The sequence below is a fragment of the Protopterus annectens genome, chromosome 6.part0, assembly GCF_019279795.1.
Source record: "Protopterus annectens isolate FY-2018-M chromosome 6.part0, PAN1.0, whole genome shotgun sequence".
NCBI classification, from domain to species: Eukaryota; Metazoa; Chordata; order Ceratodontiformes; family Protopteridae; genus Protopterus; species Protopterus annectens.
Window position 1 is genome coordinate 1,155,477,044 of NC_056737.1, and position 24,820 is coordinate 1,155,501,863.

General features: G+C 39.7%; 1 protein-coding gene across 2 annotated transcripts in view; it reads right to left on the reverse strand.

Moving 5' to 3' along the window:
* LOC122804724 (fibroblast activation protein alpha) overlaps positions 1 to 24,820 on the reverse strand; it is a 1,600,794-nt gene that overhangs the window by 406,670 nt on the left and 1,169,304 nt on the right. For both annotated transcript variants that reach the window (XM_044074776.1, XM_044074777.1), the window contains one exon: positions 6,382 to 6,435. In XM_044074776.1, coding sequence (XP_043930711.1) covers positions 6,382 to 6,435 — 54 coding nt within the window. The remainder of the gene's footprint in view (positions 1 to 6,381; positions 6,436 to 24,820) is intronic.

A 24,820-nucleotide genomic window follows, 5' to 3' on the forward strand; every position in this document is an offset into this window, starting at 1 on the left:
TGGCTAGATCCCTAGTCTGGTTTAGAACAGGGGCACAGCCAGTGTGTTGTTAGGTAAAGTTTCAGTTTGTTTTTAAAAAGCGAGGGAGAGGGAAGAGAGGAAAGATCACTGGGGAGAAGATTCCAAGTTTTTCCAATAGCATTAGAAAAGAGAGATTCTCCAGCCTTGTTATTGGGTTTAGAGGTATGTACAAGGTTTTTGTGAGAGGAACGTAGGGATTTCAGATTTATATATGGTGTGATGAGGGTGGATAGAATAGGAGCAGAGGAAGGTTTATAAAGGGTTTTATGGGCAATGGTTAGTTGGTGGAGTTTAATCACGTTTTGTAGTTCCAGCCATCCAAGCTATTTTATATTTATGCAATGGTGGGTTCTGTAGGGGTTACCTGTAGCAAACTTAGCAATATTGTTATAGGAAGTTTCCAGTTTGTTAAGGTTCTTTTTTGAAAGGTTAGTAAAAATTGGTGATGCATAGAGGAGAGTAGAGATTAGATGAGTGTGTGCTATAATTGTTCTAGCAGTGGGGGAGAGGAAAGGTCTAATCCTATATAGGGAGCCCAGTTTTTTGTTGACAGTTTTTATTGTATTATTGATATGGGTGTCAAAATTGAGGTTGTTATCTATGATAATGCCCAGAAGTTTGGTGGTTGGGTCTGGTGATATAATGGTACCATTAGTGGATTTAATTGAGAAATAGCATGGAGAGGAATTTTGAGTTGGAGTAAAGAGGAAGAGTTTAGTTTTATTAGGGTTCAAAAGAAGGCAACGCTGTGTAAACCATTGTTCAACTATGTTAAATGTGTTCTGGGTAAGAGAGAAGTTCAGATTTGGATTTGGCTGAACATAAAAGTGTGGAGTCATCAGCATATTGTATGCAAGTGGCTTGGGGGATGGCTTGATGAAGGTCATTGATGAAAATTGAAAAGAGAAGAGGCCCTAGTATGGATCCCTGAGGGACACCTATGGTAACTGGTTGAAGGGTAGAGAGTGTCTTATCCCAGATTACTGCTTGTTGTCTATTATCGAGGTAGGACTGGAACCATTTTATGGAAGGTGTATCTAAAGAGAGGGATTTGAGTATGTTTATGAGAATCTGGTGATTGACCATATCAAAAGCTTTAGACAGGTCACTGAAGAGTGCAGAGGAAAGGTAATTAAGGTTGCGGTTTTTATTTATACAATCTGTAAAGGACAGGAGGGCAGTGGTAGTGCTATGTAAGGGTCTAAAACCATGTTGACAGCTGGAAAGTAAGTTATTTTTGGTTAAGTGTTCAAACAGTTGCTTATGGATGCATTTCTCCATGATCTTTGCCAGAGGTGAAAGAAGGAAGAAGTATATGCTTCAAGTTGCACTATAAACACACTTTATATGGCTCCTGACCACTGGATTGCCAAATGTATACACACACACATAAATATATATATGTATCTATCTATCTACATATATATATATATATACATATATATATATATATATATATATATATATATATATATATATATATATATATATTGAGAGAGAGAGAGATGGATACATTTATATAGATAGATAAGTGTGTGTGGAAGTATATCTAAATGTATGTGTGTGCTTGCATGCATATATAAATACACACACACACACACATGTACAAATATATATATATATATATATATATATTATATATATATATATATATATATATATATATATATATATATATATATATATATCTGTGTATATATGTTCATAGGTTTATAGGTGGGTACTAGGCAATCTGCCCGAAGGCATTTATAAGCCTAGCCAGAATGTGTTGGCTTTCGCCGTCCCCTTAGATTAGTTCAATGTGTCTCTGTCCAGCAGAGCCACTGAAGTGATCCCCGAGGTAAACTTTCTGTTTCCCATCCACTCGGCAAGGTTTCTTTTGAAGAGTGTTAGCGAGGAGCTCTGCCTAATGTAGATTGGGATCTTGTTCCAAAGCATGAGAAGTCTCTGGGACAGGAATCTATCCCTTCAGCATGTTCTATTTATTGTTGTGGTAAGGTTTAGATCCCTAGAGCGTGTGGCTCGAGAGGATAAGGTTTTCTTTAGGTGGAGCATGTCCATCAGTTATGGGTTGGACATGGCCTTGTATGTCAGGCAGAGATCACCTCTGAATAGGCGGTATGCAACCGAGTACAACTGGAGTTTCTTCAGTCGAGCTGCATAGGGCATCTGTTTGAGGCCATTGAGCCTCTTGGTGAGGTACTTCTGTGGTCTTTCCAGCTGTTGCAGGTGTCTTGAAAGGTACATCCCAGATGGGGCATTGTACTCTAAAATGGGTCTGATGAGTAGAGGAGCACAATGACCTCTTTTGATCTGGATGCAAACCCTTTTGTGATTAGGTGGGCCATGTAAAAGGATTTTCTAACCACTTTGGCAATGTGATTATCAAAGGCGAGATTACTATCTACTTGGGTCCCCAGATCCCTTATTACGTCTTACGTATTTAGGGGACTGCCACCTATGTGGTAGTTTGTGGGTACTTTGTTTTTTCCAAAGGGGATGACTATGCACTTTTTGGCATTTAGCTTGAGGCCATGATTTTGACACCAGGTATCTGTCTCAGTGAGACCCTTTTGGAGGATGTCTGTGTCAGCTGGAGAGTCAATTATAGCCCCTAGCTTACAGTCGTCTGTGAACCTGGTCAGCCATTGTCCTCCTGTGCTTGCCTGTACCTCTGAGAAGTATATGCCGAACAGGAGGGGTCCTAGGACTGAGCCCTGGGGAACACCACTTGTAACCGGTTTAGAGATGGACCTAGCTCCCGCAACTGTCATCATGTGGGTTCTGTCCGTGAGCCAGTTGGCAACCCATGTTGTGACGTAGGGATTTATGTTCAAGCTGGTGAGCTTGTCTATAACAGCAGAATGGGGAATGGTGTTGAGGGCCTTAGCAAGGTCTAGGTAGGCTGTGTGTATCACCTTTCCCTCGTCTATAGCCAACTGTCTCAAAGAAGTCCACCAGGTTTAGGAGGCATGATCTGCCCTTAACAAAGCCAAACTGGGTAGGGTCCAGTGTTTGGAGGTTCCCAATGTCTCTGTTAATGAGTTCCATGATGATGCGCTCCATAGCCTTGCAGACCAAGCTAGTCAGGCTTATAGGGCGATAGTTCCCAGGGTCTGTTGTGGCTCCACCTTTGTGGAGCGGGATAACTGTTGCTGTGTGCCACTCTATGGGTATGTAGCCTGTGGAGAGGCTGAGGTTGAACAGTGTGTTTAGGTGAGGGGTTAGTTCGTCTTTGAGCTCGTGTAGGACGGAGCCTGGGACACTGTCCGGTCCCATTGATGCTGAGTTTTTGGCTTTGGAGAGGGCTGTTTTAACCTGAATGTCTGTGATTTCAGGGACTCTACATTCTTCTGGTATGGTTATGGGTCCTTTAGGGGGTGAGATGGGGGTGAAGTTTGCACTGAACCTGTCTGCCAGGATGTTGGCGATATCGGTTGGTTCAGTGTATTTTGTGCCATTCTGCACTAACTCCGAGCAGATCTGAGCATTGCCACTTAGATTCTTGACATAGCTAAAGAATGCCTTGTGGTTATCTTTGGAGTCCTTGGCAATTTTTCTTTCAAAGCTCACCTTGGATGATTTTATGAGGGATCATAGTTTCTTGCTGATACTGATCAGGGACGTCTTCCCTTCTTGGGATTTTACTCTTTTCTGTACTAGTTTCCTCCTCCTGTCGTAGAGCTTGTTTATGGCAGGAGTCCACTAGACTGGTTTCCTTTTCTTGGAGGAGTGAGTCTTGCTTTTGCTTGGCATGGCAAGATCCATGCATTCTTGTAGCTGCCCATAGAATGCATTAGTAAAGGATTTTGCAACTTGGACAGTGTTATCCTTCAGCATGGGGGCTTTGAAACTTTCCACCTCGAACTTAAGTAATGTGAAGTTTGCTTTTGAAAAGTTTTTCATGGTGGCTTTCTTGTCAGGGGGAGGGGGCAGAATATGGATATCCAAAGTGATTTGTTTATGGTCAGATCTAACCAGCGAGGGGTTGACCTCTGGTGTGGAACACCGGTTGCCCATGTTGGTGATGACCAGATCCAATATGTTGTCACCTCTGGTGGGAGTGCTGACCAGTTGAACCAGGGTGCATGAGTTTATAAATTCCAGGAAAAGTTGGGCAAGGGAGTTAGTACTTGAGTAGTTCTCCCAGTTAAAGTTTGGGTAATTGAAATCACCCAATATTATATAATATATATTAATATATATGGATCTACCTTCTTTCCACGAAAGCACATTTTTACAAATTCAAGTTGAGCGACTCCACTTCTCTGAAACGCCATTCCATCTAAAGCATGGACTGCCAAAATCCTTTCCCTGTGAAAAGAACCACTTGGGCACTATGGTGAACTTTGCCCTTTCCTCAGTGTAGTGCAATCTCGAAGTTGGTATATTTAAGTAAGGAGGGTGTGGGCATGTGGGGGGGCGCCCACTTGGGTGGGTTTAGATGTGATCCATTTAGGTTGTTTCCATGGTGGCCAAATAGTTCCTTTCATAGTGTGGAGTCACTCAACCTGGATTCATACAAATGTGCTTTCGTGGAAAGAAGGTAGACCCATATATATATATATATATAGATATATATATAGATATATATATATATATATTTCTTTTTTATAGATCAGTGAGTTAATGTTTTTGCTCGGTTTACAAAATACTGACCAGAAAATACTAAATCACAAAACAGTGACTACAACAAACTGAGAAAATGGTCATTCCCCCTGCAGGAACCACATAAAAGCCAGTTTGGAAGTTTTCGCTAATTAGACTGTTAATGTTTTGGTTGATGTTGTGGGAATCAAACATAAATGTTTCACGCTTACTTATCTCTTCATAGATTGTGCATGGACAGACGGATACACTGACCAAGTCGGTCTGAGGATACAGGTCTACATCTTCCATGTGAAAAAATCTCATTGGTAATGTACTGAACTTACAATGGGTTAGTGAGCTAAAAATCTTTCAGTAAAGTACTTTGAAGTGATGAAGTATTCTTATAACATTCCTTAGCACCATTCCTCTCAACTTGCAAATCTACTATCGCCTTTTTTGTAGTTTTCCTGTCCTCATAAGTGATGTACCATGAACAATACAGCCAGCACAAGGGGTCATGCTAAGAACTGAGAGAAGACATGGTAAATGACCAGTCCCTGTCTTGTTATGAGGGGAACTGATGACTTTGCAGTTTTAGATTTGTTTTGAAATGGGTTTTACTCTACTGCCTGCTGATCGTCGAGCCTACTTTTACTGGACTCAAGCACATCCATTCCCTAGAGGAAAGGAGTACCCAAATCCATTACAGTGAAATCCATTTGTGGAGTAAGCTGTATCATTCATGTAGTCTTCAATGAGTTTCTGCTCTTTCTTACATCTTGCAATGAGAGCATTTTGTGTAATGCCATAACCATGTCATCAGGCAGGAGGATAAGCTACACACATCACTCCAGGTACTCACAAAGCACTCTCTCTAATGTTGCATGCTGCATCAGGCAGGGGCATAACCTACACACATCACTCCAGGTACTCACAAAGCACTCTCTCCAATGTTGCATGCTGCATCAGGCAGGGGGATAAGCTAAACACATCATTCCAGGTACTCTCTCTAATGTTGCATGCTGCCCTGAATTCAGTAATGAGGTCTATCCCCATATGGACTGGTGAGCTAAAACCCCACTCAGGACACCCATTACATTGTTGCCCCCTCTACATGGCTTTCTGGTTATGTGTATCTTTCTCTGCCCCCCCCCAAAAAAATGGGACCTCCTAATATCCCCTTCAAGTACCATAAAATGTCCAAGACTGTTACAGGACTTGGGTTGCATGGACTGTAGTCGGGTCTTTATCCATCCCATTTCTAAGCTATTGTATTACTCAGGGGTAGACCACTGCTGCAAGATGAGACATTAGTGATAGTGGAACAGCTGGAGTCTGATTGTGAGGAAAAGTGGACCAACATTTGTGGGCAGTAGTAATAAACATCAGGGAAATCACAGGAAAACTACATCATGGAACATTAGCTTAGATACTAACAGGGTTGGGAGGATGGCCTAATGGTTAAGGTGTTTGCCTTACAAACACAAGGTGCAGGGTTTGAATCTCACAATGGATAATTGGCTAGGATTCCAGTGGCTCGCAAGGGCAGTTAGCCTGGTATGAACCTATAGATGTGAGGCATGATTACTGAATGATGCAACTGTTTAATTGCTTGGGCAATTTAACTTAACAATATTTAATTCCTACTGGTGTCCTAATTAAATCCTAAAATCTACAAGCATCAATCTTTAATTATAAGTTCATATTTTATGTCATTAATATTTTCTTTGTACATATAATCAGATTAAAAAAATTCTAAAGACTACTTACTTAAAGATATGTCTTGTTGATGGACGATCTTGAAACTCATTGCTTATATAATATCTGCAAAATAACCAAAATGATAATTTAATTGGAAAAGAAATCAAACTGCCACAGAAATTGTCACAGGCGAAGATAACATTTTAAAATACTGATTATAAAGAATATTTTTTTGCTGAATACTGTTACTATATAATACCCAAATGACATCTGTGAACATTGATAGAAACCTTTGTTTCATTTGGCGATACTTAAATTTTTTAATGAAACGTATCATTTAAAAACAGAAATCATGAGAGTTTTACTGAATGGATCAGTAAAAGGCTTCTCTTGCAATGGCTAACAAAAAGTAGGTATGTCAAGGGATGTCTTCTGAGCTTATCTTAAAGGAAGACATACCTTGATAACTAGAAACATAACTAGGTAACCTACAACACATTTCAATAGTCACTTATTAAACAAGGTAACCCAACTTCCCCTGAACACATCTTCACAGTAATAAGAAAGAAAGAAAACAAGTGCTTTCCTCACAACAGCAGAAAATATCTCACATAAAATCTTTTTTAACGATGAAACTGATGGCAGAAACTTTGGGCATGTAAAAGAACTATAGTTTAAACTTATAATATAGAAAGAAAGCTATAAAAAACATTGAACAGTATGAAAAAATGAGTAAGCAATCTCAAATTACATCAAAATGGATAATCAGGAAAGAAAAATATAAAAAAATTGGTAGACAGCATGAAAAGACAGAAGGACTCAATCTGGGAAAACCACTGGCAACTTGGTTTCCTTCAGTGCTAATCCCTTAAGAAGGTCTTATATTTCCATCTGTGCTTCTGCTCCTTAGGTTTGAAACCCACCTGCAGAAGCCAAGAATCATAGCTAATTACCACCAAATTTTTGTTTTATAAAAACAAGTAACTTGTACATCAATTTACAAGAGTCATGAAATTAATTATCAAAAAGGGATAGTACTTACACTTTGACGGCAATTATTCTAAGTTGATATTTTCAGTACAAAGAGTACTAGTCTTTTATAAAAACTCACAAAAAAATCTAGCAAATCTTAAAATCTGTATGTCTTCCAGACCCAAGACTTATAACACTTTTGAAAGAAGCTCTACCTTGATAAGTCATTCTTCCATGTTCTCAAAAACAGAGAAAGTTAACTCACTCATGCTCTTATGAATCACATTTGATGCCTAGAATGACCTTGTGGACAGGTACCCATGTTCACAGATTTTGCAAGACAAAGGTGGAAACATAAGTAGGGTTCCAGGTCTTTCTTCTATATCACACAAGCATACACTCACACCTACAGGCAATCAATAGTCCCCAGTCTACCATACAGCAAGAAGGCAAAAACACGTGAACACAGGATGGACATGCACACTCCATACAGCTGAAAACTGAAACTGAAGAACCCCGTGCTGTGATGTGGCAACATTACCCACTGCATGACTGCTGTCCAGAAAGGGGACTACCCAACTGTAATACAAAAGTGGCATCAAAACCTGAGTAAAGACAGCAGCTCACCCCAATTAAGAAATTTTCTGCAGCTTCTGGTCAGAATATTCATTCTTACAACCTCAACCATACTTCACTGCTTCCTTAGATTTCTTGCTGTGGCTAAATCATTATTATTAATCAAAGTGATGACTACATTATATAGTGGAATGATCAGTTTGAAGCCCATAGCTTCACTGTAACTTATTTGTTGGATACCTGGGTCAGACCTCAACTTGAATGATTTCCCATCATGCTGCAACCAACACACAAACACACACACATTTATTTTGATTTGTCAACATTAAATGCTATACAGATTTTAAAGAAAGCAAGGTGATTTGCTTTCCTCTTACATCTGCATACACACAAACACACACACACACACACACATATATATATATATATATATATATATATATATATATATATATATATATGATTATTTATTATATATATATATATATGTATATATATATATATATATATATATATATATATATATATATATATATATATATATATGATTATTTATTATCAACACTAACACTAATTGTTGTTTACAACCATGAAATATCTTATGACTGAGAATTCATGCTACCTAACCGGATCTACTTCAGTTGATCGACAGACCATTTGATCAAAACTCATTTGGTCGAAATTCCATATGACTGAAAACCAGTATTCAAGGCAATTAACAGGGATTTATCCCCCTCCCCAATGTTGTGCGACCCTGGAGTTGATATATATATAGTTGGAGGGTGGGAGGCACAGCCCCCCACATTGGGGGGGGGCAAAGCCCCCACCTATTTTCATTTAAAATGTGTACTTTTTGTTTTATTTTCTTCTTTTAAATGTAAATAGGTAGGGGGCTTCTCCCCACACACCCCCTAACTATATATAGGAACTCCAGGGTCGTACGACATTGGGGAGGGGGACAAATCCCAGTTTTATGCCTTGAATACTGGTTTTTGATCAAATGGAATTTTGACCAAATGAAGTAGACCCACCTAACCTAAGGAATTTCTGCACTTCACATTATACTTAGTAGTAGATCATTTAACAGCTGTCTGGCTCCACATACAATGTTATTATGAGGGTTATAATGTGTCTGTTACACATTGTAGATTAAGGCACACTTACATTTATACCATTATTTCATAATAAAACATGGGATAATGATACTGCTTATGTTATTTGACCTAATGGTAGCAATGATAAGCCACATTGCCATCATGTCTCTCACACTGTCTGGCAGATGGTCCAAAGGGTTAAAGTTATGAGCTTTAGTTCCTGTGGTACAATGTTTAATTCCCTCGGCCCTCTTTTTGACCTTCAGCAAGTCACTTAACCAGACAATGCTCCTGATTTACAAGAGTCATTAAATTAATTATCAAAAGGAAATGTGTGCCTTTTTAGGTTAATTTTAAAAGAGTGGAGCTTATTTAGTGGTTTAATATCTAGGGGTACACTGTTTCACAGCTTAGAAACATACACCAAGAACAGTGCAGATTCATGTGTGTTTTTGGATTTCTGGACAGTGGAAAGATTGTGTTTAGATGTAAGTTCTCTCATTGGATAGTAGCATTGTATTAGTTTTTCTAGGCCCGGATTTTTGGATGTCTGGTAACGTATTTGTTGTTCGTAAGTGAGGATATTTTTGAGTTTGAGACAAATTAGTTTTGTTAGTGGGAAGTAATGAGAGGGTTTATTTTGGAAACAGGTGACAAATTTAGCAAACATATTCAAACATTGCTGAATCTTATTCAGATGAGAATTCTGAAGGTTTGTGGAGATTAAGTGATGCATGGAGAAGTGCAGGCAGGAAAGCAGTGTTTGCCAGGAACATATGAACCTCATCTGTAAGAAAAAGAGAAGATCTGTAGAGTCTGCACAGATTTCTATCATTTTTTTAATTGTTTCTTCTGTGTGATGGTCATATCTCAAGTTCACATCAAAGATTACTCCAAGAAGTTTGTGTGGGAGACTAATTTTGTTTTAGTCCCATTGGAGCACATAATATATAGTTTGGCCCTCTCTGCTGAGTGTGAGCTGGGTGCACACAACATTGGTTTGGTTTTATTAGGGTTTAGTAAAAATTGTTCCAGGATGAAAATGATTTGAAGAATTCTTTGGTGATTGTAACTGGCACATGGTGTTCACAAAAACGTTGGTTGTAGAATTATCAGCAATGTCCTATAAGGGTACTCCCGGCCGTTTTGCGCAGGAATGGGCATGGCAGGTTGAATGACATGCCTAATGGCTGTGATGTAGCATGCTAATGATGCATGATTGACATGTCCTGCAAATTTGCCTGTGACATCATGAATATTCATTGTCTAAAGTAGTTTACTCTCTTCCTCAAAGTAGTGCGGTCTTGGAGTTGGTGTATTTCTATTTTCTATTTATAATTTTCTATTTATATATATGGGGGTGCAGGGGGGCTTGCCCCTCTGCAAAAAGCAAAGGGAAAAACACTAATATTTGTGAGCTACAGTTGTAGCTCATCAGAAAACCATGTGTTTGCAAACAGTATGTGTAGAATATCTGCAAACTTTGTAAATGCTGAACAGTCTATTAAAATCCATAAAATTGCAAGATAAAGCATTAGATACCACAATGTAAAACTAAACACATGGATTCAAGGCTATTTATTTCACATGCCAGATACAAGTCATGATAATCTACCTCACAAATGGCTGGGTTAAGAAAGTAAAACAAAGCCCTAAACTTCTCCTTTGATTTTAAAGGTTTAGTACTACGAGTTGTCATTTTATAAGGTTGAGTGCTATGACTATTGTCATCCCTGCTAACATTTTTCAAAAGGAAAACCATGCTTGTAACCATTTAGACTGATGCAAAACAATAACTGATTTCCTGTATTACATACCCCACTGTATTTCAAAATCTGCTTTACTGTTCTGTTCACAATTACATTTGGAAGTAGTCTTTCCTAATGAAACACCGCATCTTGAATTCCAGTTAGAAACTGCAGTGAATACTGCTTTCATGATGCTACCATCAAGTCTTGCTTAAGTAATGCTTATGCAGTATGAAAAACCTGCAAGCTTAATATAAAACAAGTGTAAGAACCATGGAGCTAAAGAAACTATGGGGAATGACTGTTTTCCTTTAATGAGTTCCGCGTACTTCATTGTGATGATCATTCATCATTTTAAGTGACAAGAATGCATTTGGTTTTGTGCCTGTTAGTAGGAAAAAAAAACATAACATTTTCCCCTTTGAATGTTTACCACATGCCGGAAATACTGGATGAATATTCATGTGGACTAGCAAACCATCTTCATGTTTATTCAAGTATAGTGAAAAAAATGGCCATGTGCAGACTGCTGGGCAGGGTTTGGGTGGGCCTTGCTACTGGTCATGGGGGAGGGGGGGGGAGTACTGTTGTAAAACATTGCCGAGTTATTAGCATATTGTATGATGGTGGCACTTTTTCAGTTTTAAGCAGTGACAGAAAAAAAAAGAAAACTGAGTGCATTTATTTATTTTGTTAACCAAATTATCAATGGTGAAACTCTGGAGAGATAACTACAAAACATTATACTCACACCAATGGCTCTGTATGTATATACACACATATATATATATATATATATATATATATATATATATATATATATATAAAAGCACTTTACTATCTGGAAATACTGAAATCTCAAACTTCAGTATCTTGAGCCAAAAGTGCAGTTGAGCGAAACTGCACTTGCTTGAATTCAGAATGTCGAACCTGCAGTTGTGGTGGCATCCGACGTGGGATTTACTGTGTTGGTAAGGTGGGGTGTGCTGTGGGATATTGTTTGCCTGCCGTTGTGTGGATATGTATGGAGATTCAGGTAAGTGCTGTTTTTTAAGGGTTTTGGGTAGGGGTTTGAGTGTATGTGAGTGTGCTGGGAAGTTTTAGGTGTAGGTTAGGGAAAGTAGGTAAGGGTGTGAGTGTGTAACTGTTGAGAGTGGTGGTATTTGTAAGTATGTGATGTGTGTTTGTGCAAGGGGAATATAGAGTCTGTAGTGGTGGATTTAGTGTCTTTGTCTTTTTAGTGCGGCCTTGGAGTTAGTATATATAAGTAGCGGGGAGGGGTGCTTGTCATCCTCCTTATATGTAGGTTAGATGTGTGTGTTTTTGTTATGTATGTGTGCGTTTTCTTGGTTTGTTGTAGTGTGGGGAGGAAGGTGTGTGTGGGTATGTTTGTTTGTGTGATGGAGGGTTCATTTAAAAGTCTTAATTTTGGATTTCGTGCTTTTGGGAGTTTGGTGTTGTGACTGTTCGGCTTTATAGTCTCGGGATACTGAAATTCGAGATTTCAGTATTTCGAGATTATAAAGTGAATCTATATATATAAATATATATTTAATGCCATGGCACAATTGACAGTGAAGACAATGACAGTGTATTATCAACATATAGTAAACTATGAGCACCAACCATTGAAAAGTAACAAAAAGCGCAACTCAGAGCAACGGTGAAGTGAGTTGCACATAAACCTGGATTAAGTGAACAGGCAGTTAGGCAGTTAACAATTAAAATGTACTGTCATTTTCCAATACATGGAGAAGAGAGATGTTTTAATTTATAGAAGTATGTGAGTAAAAAACAGAAGGGTGGGAGATAAAAATAAAGTATTACGTAGAGTAGTAGAGGGATGAGTAATGGATAAGACATGAAGTAATAAACAGAAAGACAGATATATAGAATATAGAAGAAGATGTAATGCAAAATAAAAAATGTCAGCTTAAAGAAAGCCCTCAGGTAGGAAAATAAAGCAGCATCTATAAGAAGTCAGCAGAAGAAGGAAATAAAATAATGGATCAGATAAAAGAGCAAGGAAATGTACAAACTGGATATCCTAATACTGTACATCCAGAATATGCACACTGTCCTCAGGAAACCTGGATTCACTAATCGGTTTTAGAATTGCATACTGGTGATTAAGGAGTGTTTTTTGTTACAAAGTAATTTATTATTTAAAGCACTAGTAAAGTAATAAAGCAATATGGGAGAGTTCTAAAAATAAATATATACTACTTCATAAAACATTTGAAATTAAAATAGGCTACACTGACATGGTTGGCTCTGTAGATATTTTTCATCAGCTCATAATAATTAAGAGCATAGAAATTGCTGTGAACAATTTGTGATAAAATAAATGTTGCCAGCTGGCACCCCGCATACCTGGGGTATTTTAGATGGTGGGACTTTCAGAACCCAGAATTAGCATAATAAGCTAGAGCACAGTCATTGCAAACAAAAGAAAAAGATTTAAATTTAAGGCAGCCAAAGAAAAGTACAGTTTTGTACCTACCATAAATGTAGATGTTCGAGGATCCCCATTGCTGCAGTCCTTACTATTGGGGTATAGTCTGCCGTCCAGTCGGCCCGAATACCAGAGTATAAGGCTGACGTCGGTCAGGGCGCATTAGACTGACGTCAGTACGTCAGGGTACTAATGCGCATGACCGACGTCATATCCTCAGTCTTTTCTTGCCCCAGATGTCAGAAGACCCTAAAAAGACAAGGCCCAAAATACCTGCACCAAAAATATGTACAATATATACAAGAATATATACAAAAATATAAGCAGGTAACCTCACCTACACAACCACCCCTAAACACAGAGGGGAAGGAGGGAGGGTAAATTGGACTGCAGCAATGGGGATCCTCGAACATCTACATTTATGGTAGGTACAAAACTGTACTATGTTCTTCGTTCCCCATTGCTGCAGTCCTTACTATTGGGTAGAATCCCAAAGCAGAGGTAAGGGAGGCTGGCAAATCATAAAGAAGCAGGAGCTGACAACATGCCTTGCAAAACAGCTGTGGCAAAACCAGCCCTAGACTTAGAGTAGATAGGAAGGTGATAATGCTTAGAGAAAGTATGCACTGAACTCCAAGTAGCTGCTTCCAAAATATCCTTAGTTGCCACCCCCCTTAGAAATGCTGTTGAAGTGGCAGTAGCCCTAGTGGAATGAGGCCTAATCCCAGCTGGAATCTCCTTGCCATGATGGGAATAACAAAATGCAATGCAAAAGCCAATCCACCTAGAAATAGTTTGTTTTGACACAGGCTTGCCCTGTGAACTCAAAGCAAAAGAAACAAACAACTGCTGAGACTGCCTGAAATCCTTAGTCCTGCTTAAATAATAACGCAATTGCCTGTGTACATCTAAAGTGTGCAAAATCTTTTCCCCTTTATTTTGGGGGTCTGCATAAAAGTAGGCAAATGAATAGTTTGGTTTAAAGCCACACTAGAAACCACCTTAGGCATAAAGGAAGGATTAGTACGTAATGATACCCTATCCTTATGGAAAATCAAAAGGGCTCTACTGCCATAAGGGCCTGCAACTCAGACACCCTTCTTGCAGAAGTAATAGCCAACAGAAAAGCAGTCTTCCATGACAAGTATTTCAATTCAGCAGTAGCCGCAGGCTCAAAAGGTTGTAGAGTAAGTTTTTCCAACACAAAATTGAGATCCCAAGCAGGAGTAGGAGCTCTACGTGGGGGTCTTATTTTCTTTGCCCCTCTAAGAAACTGCTTGAACAAAGGATGCGAAAACAATGGTGGGTCACAATCATAGTGAGCTGAAATTGCTGCAGCATGAATCTTAATGGAAGAGAAGGACAAACCTTTGTCCAATAACTCAGTAAGATATTGAAGAGCCACACTCAAATTAGGCTCAGAAATCTCCAAATTCTTTGCTGTACTCCAAAATAAAAATCTCTTCCATTTTTCTGCGTACACTTTCCTTGTACTAGGTCTTCTAGCTTCCATAATCACATTTAAAACTTGTTGAGGAAGTTGAGACCTGCTGTGTTTCAACACAGAATATGCCAGGCTGTTAGATGAAGAGAGTGAAGCTTGACATTGAGCAGATGACCGTCCTTCTGAGATAACAGATGAGGAATCAGAGGTAAAGGCCATGGAGGCTTCTTTACCAGACTCCGTAGTAGTGGGTACCAGTGTTGCCGAGGCCAATCTGGAGCTATCAAAATCATCCTTGGCCTGTCTTGTCTGACCTTTAATAGTACCTTTGGAAGAAGAGGTAGAGGTGGAAAGGCATACACATGAAGGTTTTTCCAACTGAAAGACAGAGCATCCACTTTCCAAGCTGTGTGATGAAACCCCTTTGTGCAATACTTTGGCAGCTGGTGGTGTAGTGGAGAAGCGAACAGATCTATGTCTGGAGTTCCCCATGACACTGTCAATCTCTGAAATACATGAAGATCCAGTTTCCACTCGTGGGGATCCATGATTTGTCTGCTTAACACATCTGCTAAGGAGTTCTGTGCTCCTGGCAGAAACCTTGCCTGAAGAGTAAGTTGCAAGCTTAGCGCAGTCTCCCATAAAATCATCGCTTGCCTGCATAGAGGATAAGAATGTGTTCCCCTTGCTTGTTGATGTACCACATGACAGTTGTGTTGTCTGTTAGAATCAACACCTGCCCTGGAAGAAGTAACTCCTTGAAAGCCATTAATGCAAACTGGACTGCTAACATCTCCTTCATGTTGATATGTAGATGCTGTAGTCTGGCAGGCCACTTGTCTTGTATCCACTTTCCATTTAGATGAGCTCCCCAAGCAATGTCCGAGGCATCTGTCGTTAAAATCTGACTCGCCTCTGGCCGGGTCACAGAGAGTCCCTTGTTTAGGTGACATTCCTGAGCCCACCACAAAAATTCTTTTTGAAGGCAAGGTATTATTTGAATGACAGTGTCCAAATCCTGGCAGTGCTGTGTCCATACATTTTGAGATACCATTGCAGCTTCCTCATATGCAGTTTGGCATTGGGAAGCACCAGAATACAAGATGCCATGAACCCTAATGCTTGAAGGACTGTCCTTGCAGTCAGCACGGACTGATGAGATAGTTGATGGAAGTAAAGTGATAGACTCTTTTGTTTGTCCGGGGTTAAAAAGGCCATCTGGGCTGCTGTATTCAGTCTCACACCCAGAAAGCACATGTCTTGAGAGGGTACTAGACTGGACTTTATTTCGTTCACAGAATACCCTAGGCATCTTAGCACTGCTATAACATATACCAGATGCTGTAGAAGGTCTTCCTTTTCTTGAGCCAGAATCAGGCAGTCGTCCAAGTAAGGATAGATTTGAATTCCTGGAAGCCTGAAGTAAGCTATCACTGGAGCCAGAACCTTTGTGAATACTCTGGGCGCAGTAGATAAGCCAAAGGGCAATGCAGAGAACTGATAATGAGAATTTCCAGCTCGAAACCGCAGATACTTCCTGCAACTTAGCCTTATAGGCACATGAAGGTAAGCTTCCTTGAGATCTAAAGTTACCATCCAGTGATCTTTGCCCAGCAGAGGTAAAAGCTGTTGTAACGTCAACATCTTGAACTTGGGAATGTCCAGAAAAGTGTTGAGGAGAGATAAATCCAAAATTGGTCTCCACGTGTTCCCCTTCTTTGGTACTAGGAACAGGCGAGAATAAAATCCTAGGCCCCTTTCTGATACAGGGACTGGCTGAATGGCCCCATCTGGAGTAACTGAGAAACTTGCTTGTGAGCCTCTTTTCTTTGTGGAGGAGGAACGTCTGGCATGCCTTTGAAAGGGGCATTGTATGGAAATAAAATCTGTAACCGTGGTGAATGATATCCAACACCCATTTGTCTTGAGTAATTAAATCCCAATTTTCTTTGAAAAGAGACAGTCTTCCTCCCAAAGGAGCTGCCAGACGAGAATCTACTGGCAGCTGAAAAGACAGGTCATTGGATCTGTTTACGAAAGGACTGACCCCTGCCCTCACCAGAAGTCTGAGCAGGTGAACTCCCTGTTCTAGGCCTAAAAGAACCTTGAGCCCTGCCCCTACCACGTCTAGACCTACCCCTAGACTGGGAATCATAAGCAGGATATGTCCACCCCTTAGCAGGCCAATTTCTACTAAACTTCGGTGGCTGCACCTGCAAAAAATCTTTAACAGTTTGCATAGACTTAGCTTTGTCCTCCATTTTCTTTAAAACTGCTTCCACAGGCGTTCCAAACAACACATCAGACTGTAAAGGAGCATCCAAAATCCTTGTCTTAACATGCTCAGCTAAATTCTGATCCCTCAACCAGGCATGCCTGCGAAGAACAGAACTAGTAGCAGCCACCCTCGAAGAGGCCTGTACAGCATCAAAACCACATTGCAAAGAATGCTTACCCACTTGTTCAGACACATGAACCAAATCCAGCAACTCTTTACACTCAATACCTTCCGCCAAAGCATCCACCTTAGATTTTAATTGTGAAAGGAGATAATTCTGATATTTTAGCATGTGAAACTGACAATTCAACGCTCTCATGGCTAGAGTGGAAGAAGTATACACTTTCTTTCCCCACCTATCCAAAGCCCTTGCTTCTTTATCAGTGGGAACAGGATTTTTAACCACAGAAGCCTTAACACCTTTAGGCCCTTGAGAAATAGTTTCTGGGTCCGCCCTAGGACTCTTAAACAAATACTTATGAGCTTCGGGCACCCTATAATACCTATCAGGCTTAACAGGAGCAGGAGGCAAAGAGTCAGGGTTCAGGGAAGCCTCTGCAAAACATCTTCCACCACATTCAACACAGGAGGAATAGCTAAGGGCCTATGCTGGGGTAAAAACAAGAATTCCCTAAGTCTTTTCCTGGAATCAGAGTAATCCTGGCCTTCCCATTTAAAGTGCTCCCTCATGGAATGCAGAGTCTCTGAAAATGAGAAATCCTCAGGAGGAGAAGCTGTAGGAGTGGAATCATCCACATCAGAATCAGAATAAGTAGGATACTCCTGCAAGTCTTCCGCAGAAGACTCTGAAGCCTCTGAACACTGTTCAAAACTATCAAACTCGGTTCCACCCTAGGCCTCTTATCAGGAGGGGCATAGAACCTCTAATCATAGTAATCAAATCTTCTGCCATTTTAAGCATATGTTTCTTAGGTACAGAACCCGAAATGCTAGGAGAAGCCCCCACTGAAGCTGAACTTGGCCTACCTCTCAAAGAAGTTTTGGCAACAGAAGGAGAGGCTCTAACTACCTTGGGAAGAGAGGGAAGAACAGTTACCTGAGAAGCCCCTCAGCCTGGCCTACCTCCTGAGAAGGCACATCCTGTAACAGTAAAGTTTCTGCCTGAGACTCCATGGAAACTCCTGGCAAAACCTCTGGCTCCACTGAGCCTTCTAAAGAACCGGCGTCCGGGCCTGCCGGTTCATCAACCCTAGGCTTAGCTGTTTTGTCCTTGCGCTTCTTGGAAGCGGGCGTCGGAGCATCCGGCGGCATTTTATAATTGCAACGCTTCCCAAACACTAACCTGGCACAGTCTAACCTCCTCTTAATAGTGCGTTTGTTAAACCTAGCACAAGAGCGGCAACCAACAACGTCGTGCTCAGGCCCTAAACAAGGTATACACAAGGTATGGTAATCCCTATGAGGTATCTGTTTCCCACAAGAAATACAGTTATTCACTTTTTCTGACATCCGGTTAAATACTGAGGCAAGAAAAACCAAAATGTTCCCAACGGGTACTTAGCCAACTCTGTTTCGGTCTGAAACTCCGGTTTCGGAAATATTTCAGAACGCCAACCTGCACTCGCAAAACTGCTTCTGCATCGGACCATGCGGCAAAAAAGACTGAGGATATGACGTCGGTCATGCGCATTAGTACCCTGACGTACTGACGTCAGTCTAATGCGCCCTGACCGACGTCAGCCTTATACTCTGGTATTCGGGCCGACTGGACGGCGGACTATACCCCAATAGTAAGGACTGCAGCAATGGGGAACGAAGAACATCTTCAACAATTCATTCCTCTAGACATCATTATTTAAATCTTTCCTTTCAACTTTTATGAATGGCTGCAGGGAAACTTGTGTCTCTGCAGACAGAAAAATAATTGTAATCAGTCTGACACAGAGAAGGACCATATTCCACTATGAGAACATATGTCTGAAAGAGATGAAATGAGTGTGTGTTGTATTTTGTATTTTAAAAACACAATGAAGACTCATGAAATGAATGATTTGGCTTTCAAGGGTATTACTTTATTATTATAAATCCATAGCATCCCTAAAGCAAATGTCTTTTGATTCAGTTCACATAAGAAATATGCATTTTTGTTTTTAATACCTGATGGTAAATATGTAATACATAAAATTCTAAACATGTGAACTAAACCTACTAGTATAGCCCTGAAAATATCAGGATTCAAATGTTAATACAGAAAAAGAGAAAGATAAACATCACTAAAAATTGTGAAATGTCACTTACAAATGCAATATGCAGCTGTTTTATATATGCACATAAGTGTGCAACCTAATTCAATCTTATAACTAGATTTTCCATATTTGTTGTTCCCCAAATCAGCTAGTAAATGAAAAATTGTTTTGAATCTATAATTCATTATTGATAGTCTCCCAGTAGCTTTAGATGGCCATTAGAATGTGCAAAGACTGCCAAATTGCATTCATAACCTCCAACAGATGGAAGAGTATGACTTCTGCTCAGAGCACCAGAATATGCGTGTGTAAGTGTGTGTATATATATATATATATATATATATATATAGATATAGATATACACACACACACACACACACACACATGCACACACACACACACACATATATATATATATATATATATATATATATATATATATATATATATATATATATACACACACACACACATATATATATATATATATATATATATATATGTATATACATGTGTGTATATATATATATATATATATATATATATATATATATATATATATATACTAAAGCAGCAATGCATCCTAGGAGTACTCAGGCATTTTATGCACTGTCTTGCAAGGTGCATTATACTTGGTTTATCTTGAGAAGTATTTGTTTTTTGTGCTATTTTATTTTTGATTTGCTCACAGTGTTAAAGGACTAGTCCAGAGACAATTTCTAGCTACAATCAGGGCATAATGGATACAACATTATAATCACATAACAAACAACAGTAAAATAGTGTTTGAATATGTGCAGTACAAGGCAATCAAAAATTAACAAAAGAAACAAAGTGGGATGAATCGTAACAGATTCCATACTGGGTAGTGCTGCTTAGGATGCGTAATGCAGCACTGGGACAAAATATATTTTTATTGATTTTTCATTGTATAGAAAGGAAAAATTGTATATATTTCTCCATAAAAATTTTTTCAGCTGTAATATGTAATATTGCAGAAGTTATCTCCTGAGGAATCAACGTGGTTTAGTGACACTGACCACTGGGTTGTATTTAAAATCCTTGAGGGAAGAATTGCAGCCTTAGGTGTATTTTCTACCTGTTAGTTCTACAATTCCCCTGATAATTTTACTTTATCATGTGGAGAGGTTAATAAGTTTTCACCGTCACCATTTGATGTTTTGCGGTGAAGTCTGAGTCTGTTGGGGTTATTTGGCTTCTTCTCAGAACGTATGGTGAAATACTGGCCCTGAATATATTTCCCTGTAGTTTTACTAAGTTGTCATAATACTAAAAGTCATATATATTCCTCATAAAAAAATGTATTTATGCCATGTCTTTCCTCTTTGATACTAAGTTCTGTGTAATTTCTTGATGGTAGAATATCAGTTTTATATGCATTTTGTACCTGAGTATCCAGACTATAGTTCAAAATGCTGATACATCAAAATGTAGAAACTAGAAACTATCAATAGTCAATACTGACACCAAATACTGACAGTTCATAATACTGCCACATCGAAATGCAGACATTCAAAATATTGACAAAGCTAACATTCAATTTATAGCAAAAACACAGTTAAACACTCTACTTTTCAGTTTACATTAAAAATACCCTTAAAAAACTATATCATACTAAAACTATAAAATGTGGTGTGTCTGAATAGTGGTAATGTTGCAGAAAGTGTTTTCTTTATTAAATTAGGTGCAGTGTTAAGAGTTAGGGGCAGGCTTAGGGTAAGGGTTATCATGACCCCCTACCCCCCCCCCACAGCACCTTACCAATATAAGCTAACCCTAATCCTGAACCTGCTCATGGCCCTAACCCTAACCCTCCACCTTATCTTAGAAAAACCCTTTCCATTACAATATCACTACCCAGGATAGGGTCAGACACAGGAACACACACCAACAAACATACACCATATTAAAATGATCTCCTTACCTAACCCCTACTCTAACATTAACCCACTAACACTCACACAAACACATTCATAGCCCTAATATCAACCCATCTACCTTTGTCTACATTCTAAACAGTCAATATCTCTCTAAAACACCTAAACTGGCTTGAATTACCCAACCAGCTTCTTCTTCTTTCTCAGCTCCAGATCATCCATTCTATCCAATACCAGCCTTTCTACTGCCCAGCACTATCCCCTCTCATCTCCCATTATTCTCCCTCCAAACCTCTCCGAAGCTCAAACCAAGACCTACTACAAATCTACAAACCCAAGTCTAAATTTGGATGGAACATGTACAGCTATCAACCCCACTATTGCCTGGAATAGGCTCCCACTAGAAATCAGGACCCTTACGCATCCTAAACAATTTAAGACAGCCACCAAAGAGCACTTTAAAAGCCACTGGTCCTGCCACTGCACTCTCCCTCCTTAACATCCCCTACTTCTTATACCTTAATCTACTTTCTGCCCTTAACTCACTCTTCTCACTAGCTCTCTCTAATCTTCCTTGACTATTCCTTCTACTGTCTTCTAAAATCTATTAAGCAAAATGTCTCAGAGAAACATTCTATTGTAATTGTCTTGCCTTCATGCAACTACATCATGATAAAACTGGGTTTTTGTAACCACTTACCCCAAAAATTATACTCAAGCTTAATGACATATTTATTTTTATACATCTTGAAATAGTTATGCTATACTCCTGATTACTGACACTGTTTAACATTATATTGCTCCTTAATGCCTTGTAATAATCCTGTAACATTGCTGTTTAATGTTAATTTAAAATGAAAATTGTATAATATGTTGGAGCCTTTCTCCCTGGGCCTCTACTGAAAAAGGGCTCTTCAGCTCAGTCGGACAACCCCGGTCAACAAATGTAAAATAAATATTGTATAACATTGTATTGCTCTACTATAATAAATAACTAAATAAATAAACAGTCAACACCCTGATTCTTGATCTGTCAACATTTTGACAGTGCCCTTCTGAGTGTCAACATTCTGAACAGCGACAGCTGTTATATTTCCCTAAAAAGCTTTTATGAACAGTTTGAGGGCACATTGACACTGTCCATCTCACTCTTTGGGGGGGGCATACATTCAATAGCCAGGATGACACTGAAGTCTGTTTCACCCCCACCCTACAAACTCCACAACATGGCATATTCTATTTCCACTGATGCCACAGCAACCACAATGGTGGCCTGCCACTGGTGGAAGTGCAAAATGCATCTGACTTGCATGTACTTAGGAAGGCAGGCAATGCACATCTGACATGCACATATTCACTGTTTGGTAGGTAGGCAATGCAGCACATCTGAAATGCACATACTTGCTGTATGGTAGGCTGGCAATGCAGCACATCTGACATACACATACTCACTGTATGACAGGCAGGCAATGCAGCACATCTGACATGCACATAATCACTGTACGGTAGGCAGGCAATGCAGCACAGGCATAGTATCATCCATTGTCCCAGTGGCTCCTTGACATGTGTACAACTCTTGGCTTAAACCAACAGATATGTAGTGCTGAAAAAAGAAGTTATGTACCTACCATAACGTTCCATGTTAGTTGTCTTCATCTCGCCTTTTTTCTTGCTTGTTGGGATCGGAGCCGACTCTCAGCTCCGACTCAGCCATCTTCTATAGCTCAAGAGCTGTTTACTGGCTTTACTAGTACACCAGGTGTTGCTCCATTGCCTGCACTGCTGTATAATGTAACAATGCAACCTATAGTCATTTGGTGTGGTGTGGCTGTTAGGAATCATTGGACTCATAGAAAATACTAGGATATTAGACGAGAGGATATGTGTGCATTAGCAATAACCACTCTCAAACTCTACCAACCTTTGCAAAAAGGGAAATGCCTGCAACTCACACAGTATATTTTAGAGTACCTATCCAATTGTCAAAGTAATGTTTAAAGGCAGACAGGTAATTGCACTGCTTGACATGCAAGGGCAATCTATTGTAGAATAAGGGGAGGTGTTGTCTACTGAACTTATCTAGTAGTTTAGCTTTAATTATTCCCAATGTAAATTCATGTCTCTTGTTCTAATGTTGTCTGTACTGTCACGTCTCTTGTTCTAATGTTGGCTGTACTGTCACGTCTCTTGTTCTAATGTTGGCTGTACTGTCACGTCTCTTATTTGAATGTTGGCTGTACTGTCATGTCTCTTGTTCAAATGTTGGCTGTACTGTCATGTCTCTTGTTCGAATGTTGGCTGTACTGTCACGTCTCTTGTTCTAATGATGGCTGTACTGTCATGTCTCTTGTTCTAATGATGGCTGTACTGTCATGTCTCTTGTTCGAATGTTGGCTGTACTGTCATGTCTCTTGTTCTAATGTTGGCTGTACTGTCACGTCTCTTGTTCTAATGTTGGCTGTACTGTCACGTCTCTTGTTCTAATGTTGGCTGTACTGTCATGTCTCTTGTTCTAATGTTGGCTGTACTGTCATGTCTCTTGTTCTAATGATGGCTGTACTGTCATGTCTCTTGTTCGAATGTTGGCTGTACTGTCATGTCTCTTCTTCGAATGTTGGCTGTACTGTCATGTCTCTTGTTCTAATGTTGGTTGTATTGTCATGTCTCTTGTTCTAATGTTGGCTGTACTGTCATGTCTCTTGTTCTAATGTTGGCTGTACTGTCACGTCTCTTGTTCTAATGTTGGCTGTACTGTCACGTCTCTTGTTCTAATGATGGCTGTACTGTCATGTCTCTTATTTGAATGTTGGCTGTACTGTCATGTCTCTTGTTCAAATGTTGGCTGTACTGTCATGTCTCTTGTTCGAATGTTGGCTGTACTGTCACGTCTCTTGTTCTAATGATGGCTGTACTGTCATGTCTCTTGTTCTAATGATGGCTGTACTGTCATGTCTCTTGTTCGAATGTTGGCTGTACTGTCATGTCTCTTGTTCTAATGTTGGCTGTACTGTCACGTCTCTTGTTCTAATGTTGGCTGTACTGTCACGTCTCTTGTTCTAATGTTGGCTGTACTGTCATGTCTCTTGTTCTAATGTTGGCTGTACTGTCATGTCTCTTGTTCTAATGATGGCTGTACTGTCATGTCTCTTGTTCGAATGTTGGCTGTACTGTCATGTCTCTTCTTCGAATGTTGGCTGTACTGTCATGTCTCTTGTTCTAATGTTGGTTGTATTGTCATGTCTCTTGTTCTAATGTTGGCTGTACTGTCATGTCTCTTGTTCTAATGTTGGCTGTACTGTCACGTCTTTTGTTCTAATGTTGGCTGTACTGTTTGACACATTAAGGAAGAAGAGGTATGAAATGAAGGAATGTCTGAGGGAAAAAGCAAAGCCATAAGTCTCAAGTCAGGAGTCTATTTGGCACTGAGTATATGGAGACGGGCTCCAGCCTGATAACATACCTGCTACATACCTAAAATGGCTATTGACTCCCTATCATATCCTCTCTCCGTCCTAATCAACCGCTCCATACAAGAATCCTACATACCCAGACTCTAGAAAGTATCTCACACCATTCCTCTCCATAAAGGAGGTAACTCCTACGACTTCTCCAACTATCAGCCTATTGCCATCCTGTGCCCCCTATCTAAAATTCTTAAGAAATGCATCCACTTGCAGGTGCTGACATTTCTTAACACACACAATCTCCTATCTACCACACAACATGGTTTCCATCCACATCACAGCACTGCCACCGCCCTTCTGTCCTTCAGTAATCATATCAACCTTCACAGGAATGATGACAAATATGTATCAGCCATTTTCCTAAACCTCTCA